The 18,333-nt window shown below is 36.8% G+C and overlaps 1 protein-coding gene across 2 annotated transcripts in view; it reads right to left on the bottom strand.

The window, feature by feature from the left end:
* ATG5 (autophagy related 5) overlaps positions 1–17,802 on the bottom strand; it is a 39,885-nt gene extending 22,083 nt beyond the window's left edge. Inside the window, exons 1-5 of one of the 2 annotated variants that reach the window (XM_070953692.1) lie at positions 17,704–17,802; positions 14,943–15,104; positions 13,267–13,394; positions 5,309–5,387; positions 2,520–2,682 (exon numbers count right to left, since the gene is read on the bottom strand). In XM_070953692.1, coding sequence (XP_070809793.1) covers positions 2,520–2,682; positions 5,309–5,387; positions 13,267–13,394; positions 14,943–15,050 — 478 coding nt within the window. In that variant the 5' untranslated portion in view covers positions 15,051–15,104; positions 17,704–17,802. Of the gene's footprint in view, positions 1–2,519; positions 2,683–5,308; positions 5,388–13,266; positions 13,395–14,942; positions 15,105–17,624; positions 17,661–17,703 lie in introns of those variants that run through there. The other variant, XM_070953684.1, reaches the window with a different exon arrangement.
* Positions 17,803–18,333: the final 531 nt, after the last annotated feature.

Raw genomic sequence — 18,333 nt, 5'->3', positions numbered from 1 at the left:
AAAAGCCAGTTGGACACTTTTTCACAAATAAATATAACATGGTGGTCCTAGTCTGTTGCTGCAGATAAAGTATTTTAATATTTTAAATAGACTTCAAAATAAGTTTTAAACACACTTCAAAACAAGTTGTTGGGATCAATTTATTTAATTGAATAATTAGTTAATATGCCACATTTTGTGATAGCATATTTGAATTAAAATGTATTTTTTTTTTCTGTTTGAATAGGAAAGTGAGAAATAAAAAGAAAGTTTGGGAGCACAAAATTGCTTCAATTTCCACAATTGACAACCTTGAAGTTTGAAGGTCACTCAGAGCTCCTGGAAGTTTGCCAACAGATGGAGGGGAAGACAAGACAGTTATCTCAATCTTTGTCTCCCTAGTATAGCTAAAATTTAAAGATTAGAGCTCATGAGTATTAGCCTTCTGTGTAATGATGTCATTTAAAACATTAGCTAATGTTACTTTACTATCATTCTGGCTTCATATTTTTCGAGGCACTTTAAAGTTTTATAATTGAAATTAAAAACATCAAGTGTAAATAAGTGTCTTTAAACATGAATTTGCCCAAAGTAGAAGAACTATAGAGGAAAAAGCTGTATTGGGTAGTGCTGAATAGTGTTTTTATTTTTCTCTTGATAGTTACATTCCCTTTCAAGAATGATTTCCAGTAACAATATTTTTGGTAAGCAAAAATAATTTCAGGAAACAAAATGCAGAGTGAAGCAATGGGTAACGGGAACTAAGCCTCCATCTCATCACCCTTTATCCTTTTGCACTGTAATGTTATGACTTTGGCAAACATTTACATTTTTAAAAATTTAAATACTAAGCACTAAGTGCTGATCTTTCTACTGATCTAGAACCCATTTTGTTACAAATGAAAAAGTTTTGATAATAGTGCCAGTTCAATTTATTGATATCTTCTCATCGATTGAATGAGAAGAAATGCAATGCAATAAATTTCACTCAGAAATAATTTCCATAGAATTTATTGCCAGGGAAATACAAAAATAATAGAAGCACTATGTTATTATATACCCAGTTTGCTCAAGATATATTTTCTAAATAAATAAAAACTCAAACAGGCAGTTTCAACAGAAGGAAATATAATTCAACACAAGATTTGGAATAAGTAATTGTAGTAGGTATTTCTATTATCAAAGGTGAAACTTTCTCTATATTACTCTAATCCTTTTGTTTTTAATGTCAACCACATTTCACTTTAACAGAACAGTAAATTAACAAAGTGATCATCATGAAGTGCTATTTCACTCTTACATCAGTCTTTGTTGTATAAACTTCTACCACTTGCATGAATGTCTCTACAAATTGAGGGAAATGATAAAATAAAAAAGAATTATAGGGGCTTCATTGTGTCAAGTAAAGAGTTATACCAGAACACTATAGGTAGAAAGACAAATGCACAATGTTTCATAGAAAAAGCAACTTGCAGATGTAGCATTAGCCATCAGGCAGTTGTAACAACTGCTACTTTCTTTTCTTTTTTGTGGTCATGAATATTGTTTCACAGAGGAGTTTAACATCATCCCATATATAATGAAAGCCATACTGAAAGATGCAGCATGTATTTTAAAAAGTTATCTTGGTTTCATAAGTTTTTTCTTATTTCTCTTTTACTAATGGTTCAAATACAAAATTAGCCTTTGAAAGTTTTCAAAATATTATCTGTTGGGTTCTACAGGTGCAGTTTCCAGTGACACACATTGAAACCTATACAACCAACATTTCTTGCCAACTTCTTTTCTTGGATCACGACAAAGCTCTCCCAATCAAGCCAAGCAACATTTCTCCTCCAAATCTTGAATGTCAAAAATCTTAGAGAAACTGATTAAACAATACTAGCAGTGAAATCCTAAACAGTTCAACTCACTTTTTAATTATTAATATTTTCAAATGTCCTCTTTCCACACAGCATTTCAAATACTAAGCTATTGGTGATTCTGACTATTCTAATTTTTGCTGAGATGAAAATAAATTAAATAACGTATGGTTGGATACTCTTATATAAGAAACAGCACCTAGACCATTATCAAAAGAACAGAACTACAGATTGATAAAGTCTGTCTCCTTGTCCTGCTTTCATTGTTCCTGTCTTCTGCAACCTGGTTGCTTCAAGTGATCAATACTCTCAGTTGTTCTTACTAATGGCAGCAGCCCACCACCAAGTTACTGCAAACCACTGCATCTCCAGATAAAAGATGTGTTGTTCAGATCAATGTTTGCCATGATCTACCATTTCTTAATCAAAAGTTGACAAAGGATAGCAACTGTTAAACTGTGGATCACTTGTTATAAAATAATTTTAACAAACAAGACTGAATTATGTCCAAATAACTCATTAGGGCCTTGATTATAAAATTTATACAGTATCTTTCATTCCAATTATTTGAGTTCCATAAGTACAAGCTGGAAACTGGAAATGCCTTACAATATTACCTCAGCCCCTAGGTTTTTCAAGTGATTGAATATACATACTTCACTTAAAAGTGGCTCTTACCATTCTGCAACCCCATCCAAAGTTGCTTATGATCCTTTTTTTGCATTTCATTGATTACTTGACTCTTATGCTTTAAGGCATCTGCTTCTTTTATACAAGCCATGAAATGAGCTTCAATTACTTCCTTAGAGGAGCAATGCAGAAGATCTTTTTCTGGAAAGTTCTAGAAATATAAAATTGTAATCAAAATTCAAAAAAATACTCAAAAGTAATTTAGAGGAGCAAAGGAAAGCAAAGAACCTTTGCTACAGATAACTTCGACTTACAACCTTTTGTTTAATGACCATAACACTGAAAAAAATGACTTATGGCCATTTTTCACACTGACCACTACTGAAGCATTTCCATGGTCACATAATCAAAATTTGGACACTTGGCAACTGATAATGTCTTTATGAAAGTTGAATATCCTGAGAGCAAGTGAACATCTTTTACAACCTTCTGATAATTGTCCAAGGTACTTTTTCCAAAAGGCAAGTGGACTTTCTTGTTGGTTTTTTGAAAATGTTTTCCCTTCTCCAAGAAGTCTCTTCAGTACTGAAGAATTGAACTGAAGATGTTTCTTGGATGAGAAGCGAAACATTTTTAAAGAAAAAAACGCAAGAAAGTTCAGTTGCCTTTTGGAAAAAGCACCTTTGGGACAACCATGACCTGAATTATTATTTCCATAGACATTTTACCGTCTTGACAAGCAACTAACTTAACTACTGCAGTGATTCACTTAACAACTGTGGCAAGAAATATTGTAAAATGGGGCAAAACCTATTTAACAATAGGTGTCTATTTGTAAATGAAAATTTTGGCCAAAATTGTGGTCATAAGTCGAGGATTACCTGTATTAGGAAAATTTGGTAATATACCAAGACATAGTATGTTTTTTTAAAATGTTTTTTTTAATTAAAATTAATTTTTTGATTTTATTAACATACATAAATCATAATATATAATATATAATAATATACACAATACAAACAATCAACAAGTGCTCCCCCACCCCTCGGGATCATTCCTGCTTCCAAAATCTTAAAGCTTCTTCTGGTGGTGGTATCCCCCTGACATAGTATGTTTAATGATGGAGAAATCATCATTGTACTTTACCAGGCTTACAATTCAGCAATAAATACACTAATTCATAGCAACTAGTTTCCAATAAGGAAGAATGATTAATGATCTATGCATTCAATGGTGAGCCAACTTTTAGTATTGAAGTCAATATGCAGGACTATGGCTTATTAGAGAAAGCCATGAATTGTTCATAGTATATTAACTACATGTATCTATATGTACTGTGTTTCCCCAAAAATAAGACATGTCCTAAAAGTAAGTCCAAGCTTTATTTTTGGGGTGGGCCTAAATATACGCCCTCCCCCAAAAATAAGCCCCCCGGCACACACACACACAGGTCCCTCACCCCCCCCAACCCTCCCAAGGCAGCCACATCCCTGCAAACCCCTGCGCCCCCCGCCCCTTTCGCTGCCCATGCCACCAACCGTAAACTCCGAGCACCTGCTCCATGGTAGTGACCCACCCGCTCTCTCCCCCACGCCCAGGCACCACGTCCAAATAGCCTGCGCTATGGTTTGGAAGCCTCAGAGGCAGAGTTTGGGGGAGAGAAAGAAAGACTTCTGCTGCTTTCCTTGCATGCAGCCAAAAGCAGAAGCAGCAGAAGTCTTTCTTTCTCTCCCCCAAACTCTGCCTCTGCTGCAGTCAGGGCAGCGGCCGCTTTGGGAGTGTGCTTCCCACTCTATGGTGACAGTGGCCTGAGGCCTCCAGCAGGGGGGAAGCTCAAGGACCTGGTGCTCACCGGCTTTGCCCACATCGACATGGTGAGGCCTGGGAGGCGCGCGAGCGGGGTGGGTGGGGTGGGGACAGGCATTCGCGTGGCTTGGTGCTCACATTCTACACACACACCCCACGGGAGGGGAGGGGCTCGATGGCGGCACATGAAGGGAACCTCTCTCTGCCGGACTCCCGGCTGTGAGTGCGCAGGACACCCGAGCCTCCTGCATCTCCAAAATAATAAGATCCACCCGATAATATGGCCAAGCCCTTATTTCGGGGTTCAAAGAAAATAAGACCCTGTCTTATTTTCGGGAAAACACAGTAAGAGCCCTGGTGGTTGGTGCCTAGAATGGAGTATTGCAGGTTAATACAATGCCTGGAGTTCAATCCTGATGAGATCAAAGTTGACTCAGCCTTCCATACTTCCAAGGTGGGTAAAATGACAACCCAGATTTTTGAGGGCAATATGCTGACACTGTAAACTGCTCAGAGAGTGCTGTAAAGAAGGGGTCCCTAATCCCCAGGTCACAGCCCAATGGGAGTCACAGAAGCATTGGGTGAGCGCGTGAAACTCCATTTGTGCAAGCAGCAGGTGCACATGCGCCTGCTTGTGCAGAACCATTCCCTCTCTCAACCACTGTCACCACCCCCACCGGTCCGTAGAGCTGGAAAGGTTGAGGACCACTGCTGTAAAGCACTATGGAGCAATATGTGCTATTGCTTTTATTGCTATTATGCATGAAAGAGGGTAGGCAACTTTTAACAAAAAAATCAATATTTCTTCAGGTTTTTTAAGTCCCCCCCAATACTATTACAACTACATTTTTTAAACTGATAGTGAGATTGGAGAATATTAAAACATACTACTCTGAAAACAAATAATAATATACAAATCCTTTACTTATCTGTTAATATTTACCATTTCTTTTTCATTCCAGTAATTAAAGCACAAATCCTTCTAATACATTTTTTGAAGTATATATTAAAGAGATATATTGCTTATATACCTTAAAATGTACTGTGATATTCCATGGAAGGGTTGCATTTGAAGCATGAAGATCAAATAGTAAACCAATGGGATAGTGCCTAAAAAGCAGAGAGCATGATAATAGTAATAATTGCATTGCAAGAATTGTAACAAAACATAAGCAAGTTATTTTGTGGTGCCTTGAGCCCCTGAAAATGATAAACAAATCAAATTTAGTGCATTCATTTTATTTTAAAAATCAAAATTCTGAAAAGATGAATGCTTAAATTCCATTTCCTTTGTAGTTATTATGTCATCACGTTCCCCAAACCCTGCTAAAATGTGCAATCCCATGTTAAATAGATTAACAGTACAACACTTTCCATAAAATTTTAAAACAAATAGCCTACATTATCAGCCATGTTCATCAGCTATTTAATGTTCCTTACAGTCCAGTATATAATCATTGTGCACAGAATGTAATCATAATTTTGGAAATCAGTTACAGAAAAAAGATCAAATATCATCCTAGTTACACCAAATACTTTCACAGTGGTCCAAAGATCAAATGCTCACATATCTGGCATGATGGCTGCTGCCAGCAGTAGTGACCCTAATGATTCTGACAAAACAATTCTAACCAGGTCATTAGCCAAATTCATTTTAGCAATAAATGCTGAATTGCCTTCTAGCACAGTTTTGAGGTTTATGCTCTTATTTTCAACTGTTTATTATTTGCAAACTTGGAATTGTGTTTCATTTTTTTATGGTTTAGGACAATAATCCAGAATCAGAAAACATGATTTAAATTTACTGGTTTCCTAAACTCGTTTTTCTCTGATTTGAGTCCCTCCGGTGATTTTGATCTACACTATATTTAACCATCAGCCATGCTAACTAGTTCTGGTAATAGCTGATAAACTCCTGACAGGATTCAGATTCAGAAAGTATATCTTAGTTTTGCATTTAAAATTAGCCACTTTTTATCCAAATTGGTCATCATGAAAAAGTGTGCTATCTGAAAAATGAAAAGAAGAATTTGCATGCATTTCTCTGGTACACCAGAAATTCTATATTTACACATACTTTGACATTCCTGGTTTGATCCTTTTAATAAACAAAAGCAGTTTGAGCAGAAAGGAAGGGCCATATGCATCCTCACAATATAACCTACTTTCTGTTACTTAGCAATAAAATTCATTTGCTTAAATCAGATAAAGTGACATCACTCTTACAGAAAATTAGGTATATTAATAAACTGCTAAGTTTAGCAGTTTCCAACTCTATCATTTCCAACTCTCAATTCCAATGAGAAATATACTAACATTGTAGGCATAACAGAATTAAGCTGAATGATAGAGAGAAAATGAATCTGACAAATATCTCCAGATAAAAATTTAGCTAGCAAATTTGACATACAATATGCATGAATACACTTCAATATATTTTTAAATAAGAACTGAGGCAATTCCCCTTTCATATTATTTTAGCGGAAATCTTTCAGGGGAAACAGCAATAAGAGCAAGATGTCAGCACTTCAACCTGCATTTACTCTAGTGCTGACATAAGAAGGAGAAGAGGGGGCAGCTGGCAAGAGGACGCTTGACTTCTCACCTACTTATTTTCCCTGAAGATAATATCCCCTAGGAGATGAGATGGGAGGGGGGACATTCCTGGGAGCTTAAGTAGTAGATATGGGGAGAATGATTTGGAAGAGGGCCAATGAGACGCAGAGAATTGGGGAACAGAAAGGGAAGGTTTGTGGTCAGGAAGTCAGAGTTGGCTACGCCACGATCAGGGACAGGTTGTCGTGCTTAATAAAATGAAAGATTTCTTCAAAGACTATTTGTTTGGAAATGCAATTTATTTTATTTGAGGCGACATATAAACCTGACACAAAAGCAGCTACAGCTGTACACGTCACGTATCACTCATCTTCTAAGGTAGTTTTGTCTATGACACATTAATAATACCTCAGAAACAAAGATCTATCCACATCAAACTGAGGAAAGTACTCACTACTCACTGTACCACCTTGAAAATTCTTTTTTATCACTTGTCTTGTTGAGGAAAATGATTTTGTCGAGATTCAGCATGAACAGCATGGCTACACTATGTTACTAAGAAATCTCAAGGGTTTATATCAAGAGTCTGAAAGCGATAGGAGTCATAGTAAAATATTCAAGTTCTATAATTTTATAGGAAAACTACCACCAATGCACCAGAGTTCTGCACCAGATTTGGATTGGGAAAAATAACTACTTCTTTATTTTACAGCACCATTTTGTCAGAGACAAACTCTTTCCTTAGGTTGTTTTGCTTTTCTGCAAAGCAAAAGTAGAATAAATTTGTGTCTTATTAGGTTTCTATCAACCACAGTAAAAAGGGGGGACGGGGGAGTTTTAGCTACTAGATTGGCTAAAATTCTGCAAGTACAGGAAAATTTGCAACAGCTTTATAGAAGAAACGAACCCAGGTTAAGAAAAGTAGAAAGAAGATTTTGAGTCCTCTACCTATAGAGAGGCAAAGTAAAGTAAATCAAATGGTTCTTCTAAAATAATCTCCAATTCCAAAAAGTCATGTTTGTCTTTTAGATTTTTGAGAAAGTCATCAAATGAAAACCTCCAACCCATGTCTAACCTCATGTTCTGTAGTTTTTACTGGTTTTACTGGTGTCAAGGTTGATGCTGACAAAAACTGAAAGCGATAAATATTTAAAATGATAAAGCAGGCAGATGGATTCTCTAAAGCTGCAAGATACATTACTAGACATATTTTCAACAGAAATCCTATTCTTATTTAAAAATCTTAATTCTTCTCTTAGCAAAAGATACCATGTAAGGCTACAATGTTAGATGTGTAAAAACCCTGTCCAAAAATAAGTATGTTTTTGTACTATAAGACAATGTTTTTGTACTATACAATGAAACTTTTACATTATAGTGATGATAGAGTTTCTCATGTCATATATTTGCATGTGATTACACAGCTGTAAACTGTAGCAATATTTTTCTACTAACTTTCCGGGAATTTTGAAGTTCTTAATTAATCTAGCCCTTTGTCAAACATGAGACTAAAATTTTTTTGTAATGCAGACAGAATACCAATTATCAGAATGGGAATGCATCATGGATTTTTTAAAAAGTGAAATTGTATTATTCACCAAAAGGTGTGTGATATACTCATGTTATACTATATACTATAACATGAATATGCTCATGTTATACTATATACTATAACATGAATATACGTGTAACAGAAGACTCTGAAGTCAAGAATGACTTCAACAACAAGATGGCTGAAAGCTAGATCTACACATCTGGCCATATCCTCAAAACTATAGTCATTAAAACCTGCAATTATCCATAAATGTTAACAATAACTGGACATTAACATTAATGGAAGAAACATAAGATTAGCATAACAAAGCACAAGCTAGAATTCCATTCTAATTTGTGAATACGATATTCATTATGAAGCAAACACATTATTTAATAACGTCAGCCTAGTAAAATAGGTCATACTTTTTACTTGCTTAATGTGTGAGATCAAATGGACCTACCATGCACAGGAAAAGCTGAACATGGCATATATGATAGAAGTATTATATGTAGTTATTTAGCACCATCTGCTGGTTGTGATAAACTAAAGTCTGATATCAATGCACATATCCAGTAGCTAGTTGCAAGAATGTTTAAGCTCCTTAAAGACTAAATCATTTATGCCAGGATTGCCATAAAAATATGTTAAGCTTCAATATAATGTTGGAACACACCATGTTTTTAAACAATATCAGGCAATATTATTATAGATTAATATAACCAAACTCATACCTGCCTTTTAATATAGATGTTCTAAAATTGTAGGGCAGCTCTATTAATCAATTTTAAAAAACAAATCATTCAACTGGAAACATATTACGTTTTAATATTATGCAGCTGAAGAATTGCAAAAAACTTATTAAAAACAGTTAACAGAATGATCTTCACAGACAAAAGTCTATGTGAAATAGTACACAGGAGCATAGCCCAAAAAGATGATCTACAACAGACTGAAGAGATAAAAAGGGAGAAGTAGGTAACAGTAACAGAGTTGGAAGGGATCTTGGAGGTAAGTGGGAATAAACATATACAGTGACTGTACACACCCTATTAAAATACCAGGTTTCTGAGATATAAAAAATCACAGCAAGGTAAATCACTTCACAATTTTCCCATCTTTAATATAGCATATAAACTGTACAATTCAACTGAAAACAAATTGGAAAGTGTAAGAGGAAAGAAATAAAAAGCTTACAATAGCATGATTGCATAAGTGGTCATATCTTCTGACATGTAGGAATGTGGCTGTGTTCAGAATTAATCAATCAAATTTAAACTGGTGGTAAATAGTAGTCAGTACGCACCTGCCATCAATTAAAGGGACTCCGATGAAGGCCATTTAAGTTCAACTGTTCTAGTAGGATTTTTCTGACATTTTTTCAGTTGATTTTATAGAAAAAGGCCATGGTCTTCAAAGAGCTTACAAAGCAACAAAGGAATTTCTTTGCTGGAAGGTATCAGTCAGAGAAAGGGGCAAAATATTTCCAAAATATTGAATATACATTGGAACACTGTCATCAACAAGTGGAAAAAATATGGCACAACTGTGACATTACCAAGAACTGTATGTCCATCCAAAACTGATGAAAAAACAAGAAGAAAACTGGTTTGAGAGGCTGCCAAGAGGCATTCAGCAACATTAAAAGAGCTGGAGGAATTTCTGGGGTAGGAAGGCAAGACAATAGTCTTTTTTACAACAAAAAACATCCAAGTCTGGCCACATTTTGCAAAATCTTACATCAAGTCTGACAAAAGCAAGTGGGAAAATTGTCTTATAGTCTGATGAGACCAACATTGAACATTTTGGCCATAATTCCAAAAAGTTTGTTTTGCACAAAAACAACACTGTGCATTGTAAAACCACTTAGAGAGGGCTGTAAAAGCACTGTGAAACGGTATATAAGTCTAAGTGCTATTACTATTGCTACCAACAGTAATGCATGGTAGTGGCAGCATTATGCTTTGGGACTGCTTTTCTTCAGCTGAAACTGGGACTTTCATCAAGGTGGACAGAATTATAAACAGTATCAATTATCAGTCAATTTTGGCACAAAACCTTCAGGCCTTGAAATAAGAGGAATTTGACTTTCAACATGACGATGACCAAAAGTATACCTCCAAATTGAATGGAATGGCCCAATCAGAGCCCAGACCTTACTCCAATTGAAAATCTGTAGGGTGACCTGAAGTGGGTTGTGCATTGGAAATGCCCTTGCAATCTGACAGATTTGGACTGTTTTTGCAAGAAAGAGCAAAGATTCCCAAATCAAAATGTGACATACTGGATAGGTTCATGCAACCACATTATTGTAAGTTTTCCCCCCTCAAAGATTTGTTTGTTTTTCAATTGAGTTGTATAGCTTACTGTATATGTTAAAGGCAGGGTGGGGGTTGGGGGACGGGGATGGACTGATTATCTTGGTCTGATTTTTTCTCAAAAACCTGGCATTTGAAAAGGGTATATAGATTTCTACACCCACTGTATGATTGCCAATAGCAGGCTGTCCTCCAATAGTTTTCCCAAGAACTGCATTGAGTCCTGTATGGTTGGCCCTGCCACTCATAATTTTACAGTAGGTAAAGCCCCAGAACACTGAGATAAGAAAGCTGAATCTGCCTCTTTTCTTCATCAACACAGATTTTAGGAACTATAAATTTCATACATAATAACAATTGTAATATATTCCTGACCTTAAGCCCTATGGATTTAACACATAAAGAATACCAACAGCATCTGCTCTCCCTGCATCTGCTATAAAAACAACAAAGAAGCTGTTGGAAAGTGTATCAAAATCTGATTTTGATCACTCAGCTTTGAAGAAAATCATGCAATGAAATTATTTTATGTAAAAGGTACAATAAACTATAAGATCAGAGGTAGGTTTTTAATGGTAGGTCATAAAACCTATATAAAGAACAGGTTTTAAATAAATCAAATAATAGTATTCAAAATGGATTTTTAAAAAGATATGGAAGAGAAGAAGAAAAAGAAAACTGAAATTGAAATGAATATAAAATGAGTGCACAACAAGCAAGTATGCACCTCCCAACAGCATGAACAGAAGTTGATATAAAGAAAAAAGATGTGGAAACTGCTTGGAATGGAAGAGGGAAAAAAAACTGGACCGTCTCTTAAAAGCGTATAGTGTTTGGCTATTAGTAAATACAAACAAGGATGCTTAATGACATTATGTGAAATAGGGTGTGAATAAGTAGAACAATGCATATATGAAAATGATAACTCCAGAAGCGAATATAAGAGAACAATGTTGTGTAAAATGTGCACAGAAGAAAAATATGGCTCCCAAAATTAGAGGCAAGAGGAGCAAGGACAGTTTACAATTAAAACAGGAAGAAAAGTTGGAAAGTGATTTTGATGGAAATATAAAATTGCACTGAAAGTGCATGAAAAGCATAGATTAACTTCCAACAGAACAAATATAATTAAAAATAAAACGTGTGAAATAACTGCCAAGTTAATATCCAGGAAGAAACAGAGGAATGGAAACCATAAAAGTTGTGATACTGTTCAAAACCAATAAGATGTAGATGATGTTTCTTACTGCATTGTTCATATTACACCTAATGGGATTAAATATTTTAGGATATCTTGCAACTGTATCCACTCCCTTACTTGCCAAATGTACAATACAATAATTAAGGTACATGCAAATATTTTATGTCAGGAAGAGACTATAGGAACATGATTTCTGTTCTGCCCTACTCCTTCCTTGCTAAAATGCTAATTACTTGGCATGTGTATTAATAATTAAGTACCATATTTAAATATGCTTAAAGCTAGACAATTCCAAGCTCTTTTCAAATTCTAATTGACATTAGCCAAGATTCTTGCTTAATCACAATCATTACTACTCAGTTATTGATATGGTTACAGTTATTTATATCCTAGAAAATAAGGGTATGTAGTAGCAGAAGAAATACTGATAGGCATTTTCTTCTTTAGTCTATGCCAGTGGTTTACCAACCAGGATTTATATCTAAAATAGCATAACCTAAATTTGAAATAAGCAAATATTCATTTAACCAGAAATCACCATCAGTACAACAGCTCCTTTAAGCAGATTCCATGTGTGCCAAAATAAAAGAGAGATTGATGCAAATAATCTCATCACTCCTGAATTAAGCAATGGGAAAATTATTGTCAGGGTTCCAAGTAACACCCCCAACAAAAGAAAACTCTGAGGCTAGAAGTTCCTCAAAGTTCCATTTTATTAGAAATGTCATATTGGCACATCTGGGAAAAACCGAATCTGAAAGCTTCCAGGTTTTCCCCACCCAAAAGAAAGTCCAAAGTCCCTTCCCCTGCACCCACATGTCCATCACATGGTCCAATCAATGCACCATCCCAACTGGAGATGCCTCCCAGTCATGCCACTCTAGGTGCAGGCCGAATGTCCTTGACTCTCAGAGAAAGGAATGTTATTATAGATAGCTATCTCCACCACTCCATGCAATCCCCCTTCCCAGTTTCCCACAGCACCAAATGTGTCAGCCCTGAAGATCCAAAGAAAAAGATGGCTTCCAGGGCCGACAATTATCTCTGCAAAAGACTAACTTTACTCTTACATAATAGACAAATGTTAAAACTTTAAATCCCTAAACTATAATTTTATTTAACAGAAAGAATGAGCTTATGTCTAGATATAGGCAATCTTTTAAGAACATGCCTCATGAAAAGAAAATTTCTTTGGCATAGTGACTGTGCTTAATAAGGTTTTTTGTTTGTTTTAGAAAAGTTTGATACAATCTTTTATTTGATTGTGAAAATGTTAAATGGCTGCCAGCAAATCTAACTTTATAAATTGTTTGTGGGAATTTTTCACTCTATTTACGATTGCCGACTTGTAGAAAATATGCATTCAAAAATTTAACTCACCATTTCAAAGGGGTACCTTCATTTTCAAACCATATTTCTCCGATGTCCTCTCGTCTCATAACCTTTTGAAAATGTTTTTTCACTTTGTCAGTTACAAGTGTCAGGTAGCTTATCCTAGGTAAAAGCAGCTGAAAAACAAAGTTTGAAAAATGGATTTTGCCCATTTTGTGAACTGATTTCAAGCAGAATATATGGATTTAATTCAAAATTTGTAATTTAAACTAAAATAAACACTATAAAATATATATACACTATATGGGATTACCAGAAAGATAGAGGAGTATTTCCTATTCCACCATTATGTTGCTAAAACAATAAGGCATTATTGTCTATGGAGATTCTCAGTCATCCAGGTCATGGTTGTCCCAAAGGTGCTTTTTCAGAGCTGAAGAAGCTTCTTGAATAAGAAGCGAAACATCTTCAAAGAAAAAAACAAAAAGTCCAGTTGCCTCTTGAAAAAGCGCCTTTGGAACAATAAAGCATTATTGTTGTTTCAAGCCCACAAATACAAGGCTGAGGAATTACAAATAAGTATGTTACACTTTACGGGACAAGAAAAAGGAATGCCTTTTTTATGTTACAAAACACAATAAAATTTCTTCTGATTCCAGCCAATTAAACATTAATTTCAGTATATAATATGTGATTTTAAAAAACATACTGCACAATAAGATGAAACCATAGAAGTGAGCTTTATGGGATTGACATTCAAGCAATTAGATTGAAAATTGTGGGCATAAAAGTTAAAGACACAATCTACAATTACTTGCATACTAGTTACAGATTCAGGCAAACCTTCCTAGACAGAATAAAAACTTCATAAGAAATGTATTTCCATTACAAATGGAATTTGGACATACAGGAAGATGTTACTTACAATAATCAGGAATGTAAGACATCAATAAAAAAAAATGTTAATTTGCATTTCATTGTTTGTAATATAGAAAATAAATCGTCCCACATCATCGTACTATCTCAAAAAAGAAGAGACTTAAGAGAGCAGAATGAAAAGACAGAGTCAATAACTTTATCATGCCAACTCAAAATTTACAAAATGGTGTGCATATGGTTTTGTTTCTCAGAACGCTTCACCTGCTAAGATAGTAAGTGAACAGTTCTTAGGAAGTCAGAAACCTGAATCAGTCTAAGATGATCTTACACAGCATGGATTTTTGTTAAATGTAAATTACCAAAGATACTTTTTTATTGCCTAACATACTTTATCCTTTCCTGTTTGATGAAATCTACTTCATAGAACTTCACAGAGACTGAACTGGCCATATGTTTAAACATATATTTTAAAAAATTGAACATATATTAGAAACTTGGAACAATGTGCCAGACAGAATAGCAGAATCGGTCCTGTAACAAAATGAAATTCTATTATCAAACTTAATGTTAATAATGCTGATCTGAAATAGAAATCCAACAATGTTTATTGACATAAAAGATTTATCCAACAAAACATTAATCATTTGTTAAAGTCAAATATGCAATACAGTTACTAAAATTATACCTTCTAGGTTATAGTTTCCTGAACCATAAATTACTGAGTAATTCTCTGGGTTGATATATCACACTAAGCCAAAACTAAGCCACAATATGACTTTGTATGATGTGTAAACCCAGCCACAATATTCTTCAGCTATAAGTCTTTCATGAAGTTATAGACTTACATAGTACGGTTCCGCTTCTCTTTCGGTACTCTCATCTTGATACAACATAAAACAGGTTGGTATTCTTCCAAACCACACATCTCTGAGTACATCTTTGTCATCTGTCATTCTTCCAGGAAGTGCAGAAACACATCTAGGCTAAATTATTCCTTAGATAACCCACTACAAACAAAAAACAAAGACTCGGCTTTTAAACCCACATGATTATCTGAATCATATTACCCCTTTAGTATAGGATTTTCTTTTCTTCTTGAATCTTCAAATTATGGTTAGTTGAAAAAAGTATTACTATCTTCACATTGCATAGCTTCCTAATGTGTGATGATACTCTTTATGAATTGATAACCTATGCTCTGAATTTCTTTAGTTAAAAATAATAAACTTGTATAATAAACCAAATGTAGTCTAAATACTGTCGTGATGAGATTTCTTCTAACCCATTTTTCTGTTTCAGCAAATGGTAGCTTTGAAGACAAAAAGCAATTTTAGTAGGGGTGCAACTAGAAGGGAACAACTGTACAGGAAAAATATGTTCATGAAAATCAGAACGGATTTGTACATTCCTCTTAAAGCTAGAGATATGTATTTGCTTTAAATAATGAGCAACTTACCAAGTCCATTCTAACTTCTCAGTACAGCATCAAATAAACAAACAAAAATGACAGCATGCTTTAACACAAATCTGTAACTGCCTAATATAAGGGCTTTATTTACAAAATTCTCTAAAATATATCCTCATTTTGGCAATCTCAGGATAGAAGGCCAAGTCAACTTAAGACTATCAGAATCTAACTCCTGGCAGTAAGTTAGCCTTTTTGAGTGGCAAGTGTCACTAGGGTTGAAGTTGTTTAAGGGGAGTGTGGGTGTGTGACATGCCAGCATGAGTCAATTTAGCCACTTTCTGGATTTTTGACATGCTGAGCCTAAAAGATTTGCCATCTCACTCACACATTCACACATATTCTTTTGAGAGTGGGCATCAGAATTTCATTTTTAATGTGTGCCAGAAAAAAGTGTCAGTAAAGGCTATCTTATCTTTTCTTATCAAACCCTTTGCCAATCAAGCAAGCAAGCCGTGGTGGTACAGTGTTTAGAATGCAGTATTGCAGGCTAACTCTGCCCACTGCCAGAAGTTCGATTCTGACCTCTCAAGGTTGACCCAGCCTTCCATCCTTCAGAGGTCAGTAAAATGAGGACCCAGATTGTTGGGAAATATGCTGACTCTTAAACTGCCTAGAGAGGGCTGTAAAGCACCGTGAAGCCATGTATAAGTCTAATTGCTATTGTTATTACTGTTCTAGACTTTTTGGAGGCAGCTACAAGTCATCCAGTGGCACTGTGATTCTGGAAACAGGACAAAGTCTCAACTCTTTTCCTTGTTTTGCGGAGAGATTAATAGGGGAACTGAGAACAGAAAGCATCTGAGAAGTTTCTTTCCTCAAGCTCAACTCTCCAAAGTATGCTGAAGTTCATGAAATATACCTCCAAATCTCAGTAGCTGGATCCACAAACTGATTAGCAGACATTAAACAAGCCTAACTTAAGTAATTTTGCCCTTGTAACATTTGCACTAGCTTTCCCCAACTCAAACACTCTCTGGCTGTGGACTTGTACAAGCAGTCCTTGATTTACAATTCATTAGTGACTGTTCAAAGTTACAACGGCACTGAAAAAAGTGACTTATGATCATTTTTCATTTTTCAGCATCCCCATGGTCACGTGATCAACATTTAGATGCTTGGCAACTGGTTCATCCTTATGACCACTGCTGTGTCCCAAGGTCATGTGATCACCTTTTGCAACCTTTGGATAAGCAAAGTCAATGCGGAAGCCAGATTTCATTAAACAACCGGGTTACTAACTTATCAACTGCAGCGATTGACTTAACAACTGTGGCAAGAAAGGTCATAAAACGGGACAAAACTCCCTTTAAACCAACGTCTCACTTAACCAAGTTTGGGGCTCCGTTGTGGTCGTAAATCGAGGACTACCTGTACTGCATGGAGTTTCCTGCCCACAGGAAACTGTAGTGAATGCTGGGAACTGGTCCAAATAACCTGGAGGGTGGCTGGCGACGGACGATTTATATTACGGCATACAATCAAGCTTACTTAGGACCGTGGGGAGAGGCCACCTGTCATTCCCCAACAGTTTGGATCTCATAACCCCGGAATTCACCAAATAGCCACGCTAGTTGTAGTTTATAGGATTGAAAGTTAGCACCGGTTAATTCACCAGCTGTCCAATGAACACCATGGGGGAAACGCCATGCAAAGGTTAAGCCGGATGCAATGCAAACTCTTGAAGCAACAGAGCTTTGGAAACCCATGCAGGTGTTTCCCAAATTAATTCGGGGCGGGGAGGCGGGGGGGGGGACAGCTCTAAGGCACGACTTTCTTATGCCGTGAGGATAATGCCCGAGAGCGCGTATGCAATGCATCTCCTTGCACGATTAAAGCGCAACCTGCAGCGCTGCAGGGAAAGCCCCGCGGAGGAGGGAAGGGGCGCGAGGAAAAGGCAGACCAGAACTCTCCGTCTCGCGGCGGAGAGGGGAGGGAGGGGGTGAGTGGGAGAAGAGCGAAGGTTCCTCCACGCGCCACACACTCCCCCCCCCCCACGCCGCCGCATCTGCCGCTCGGACGCCCCGAGACCAAGAGAGGGAAGAGGCAACGCAACCGTTACCTGCCAGTTCGTTTCCGTCTCCAGCCGCGCCCCCCCACCCACCTCTCCGCCCTTCCTCTCGCCACTCTCTCACTCGCACCTCTCCACAACGCGCAAACTCCATTCGACCTCGCCCCGCCCCACCAAGGAGGCCTTTTAAAGACACCGAGTCTTGTAGGGGTGGGGGTAATCACGTGACTCGGCTCGAGTCTTCCAACCCTCCAGACCAGAGAGAGAGAGAGACACTCGGCGGTACGATTGTTTTGGTTTCTGTTGCAACCCGGAAGTGCTGGATAATCATAGAGACTACAGAAAGAGGACATCCTCGCGAGCTGCAGTTCGGCTTTGCGGATGCTGCCCTCCAGGGGGCAGCATATTCCCCAGATTCATTTTACCTGGCAAATGATTCTACGGCGCCAGTCCGTAAAACTAAGCCTTCCTTGCAAGCAGCCATGGGAGCCGGGGCTGCTGGAATTTGAAGTTCAGCAAATTTGCAGCTGGGTGTACAGCAGTGTAAGGTGTGTGGACTTCCAGAATTCCCCTTTACAGAGGAGATGTTGGGACTTGAAGTCCGCACATCTTAAAGCTGCCGAAGTTGAGAAACAGTAATGTAGCCGTTTGAATTGCAGCCTCTTTTGTAGAACCAGGAAAAATAACGTGTGCTAATTTGGCTAGAGGGAAAATTGGCTAGAGGGAAATGTTAAAAATCCTGTAAAGGTGATCATTCGCT

This window comes from Pituophis catenifer, unplaced genomic scaffold, assembly GCF_029215685.1.
Source record: "Pituophis catenifer annectens isolate HBS135680 unplaced genomic scaffold, rPitCat1.0.hap2 SCAF_1, whole genome shotgun sequence".
Taxonomy (NCBI): domain Eukaryota; kingdom Metazoa; phylum Chordata; class Lepidosauria; order Squamata; family Colubridae; genus Pituophis; species Pituophis catenifer.
Note: the sequence above shows the minus strand (reverse complement) of the source record. Positions and strands in the feature narration are given on the sequence as shown.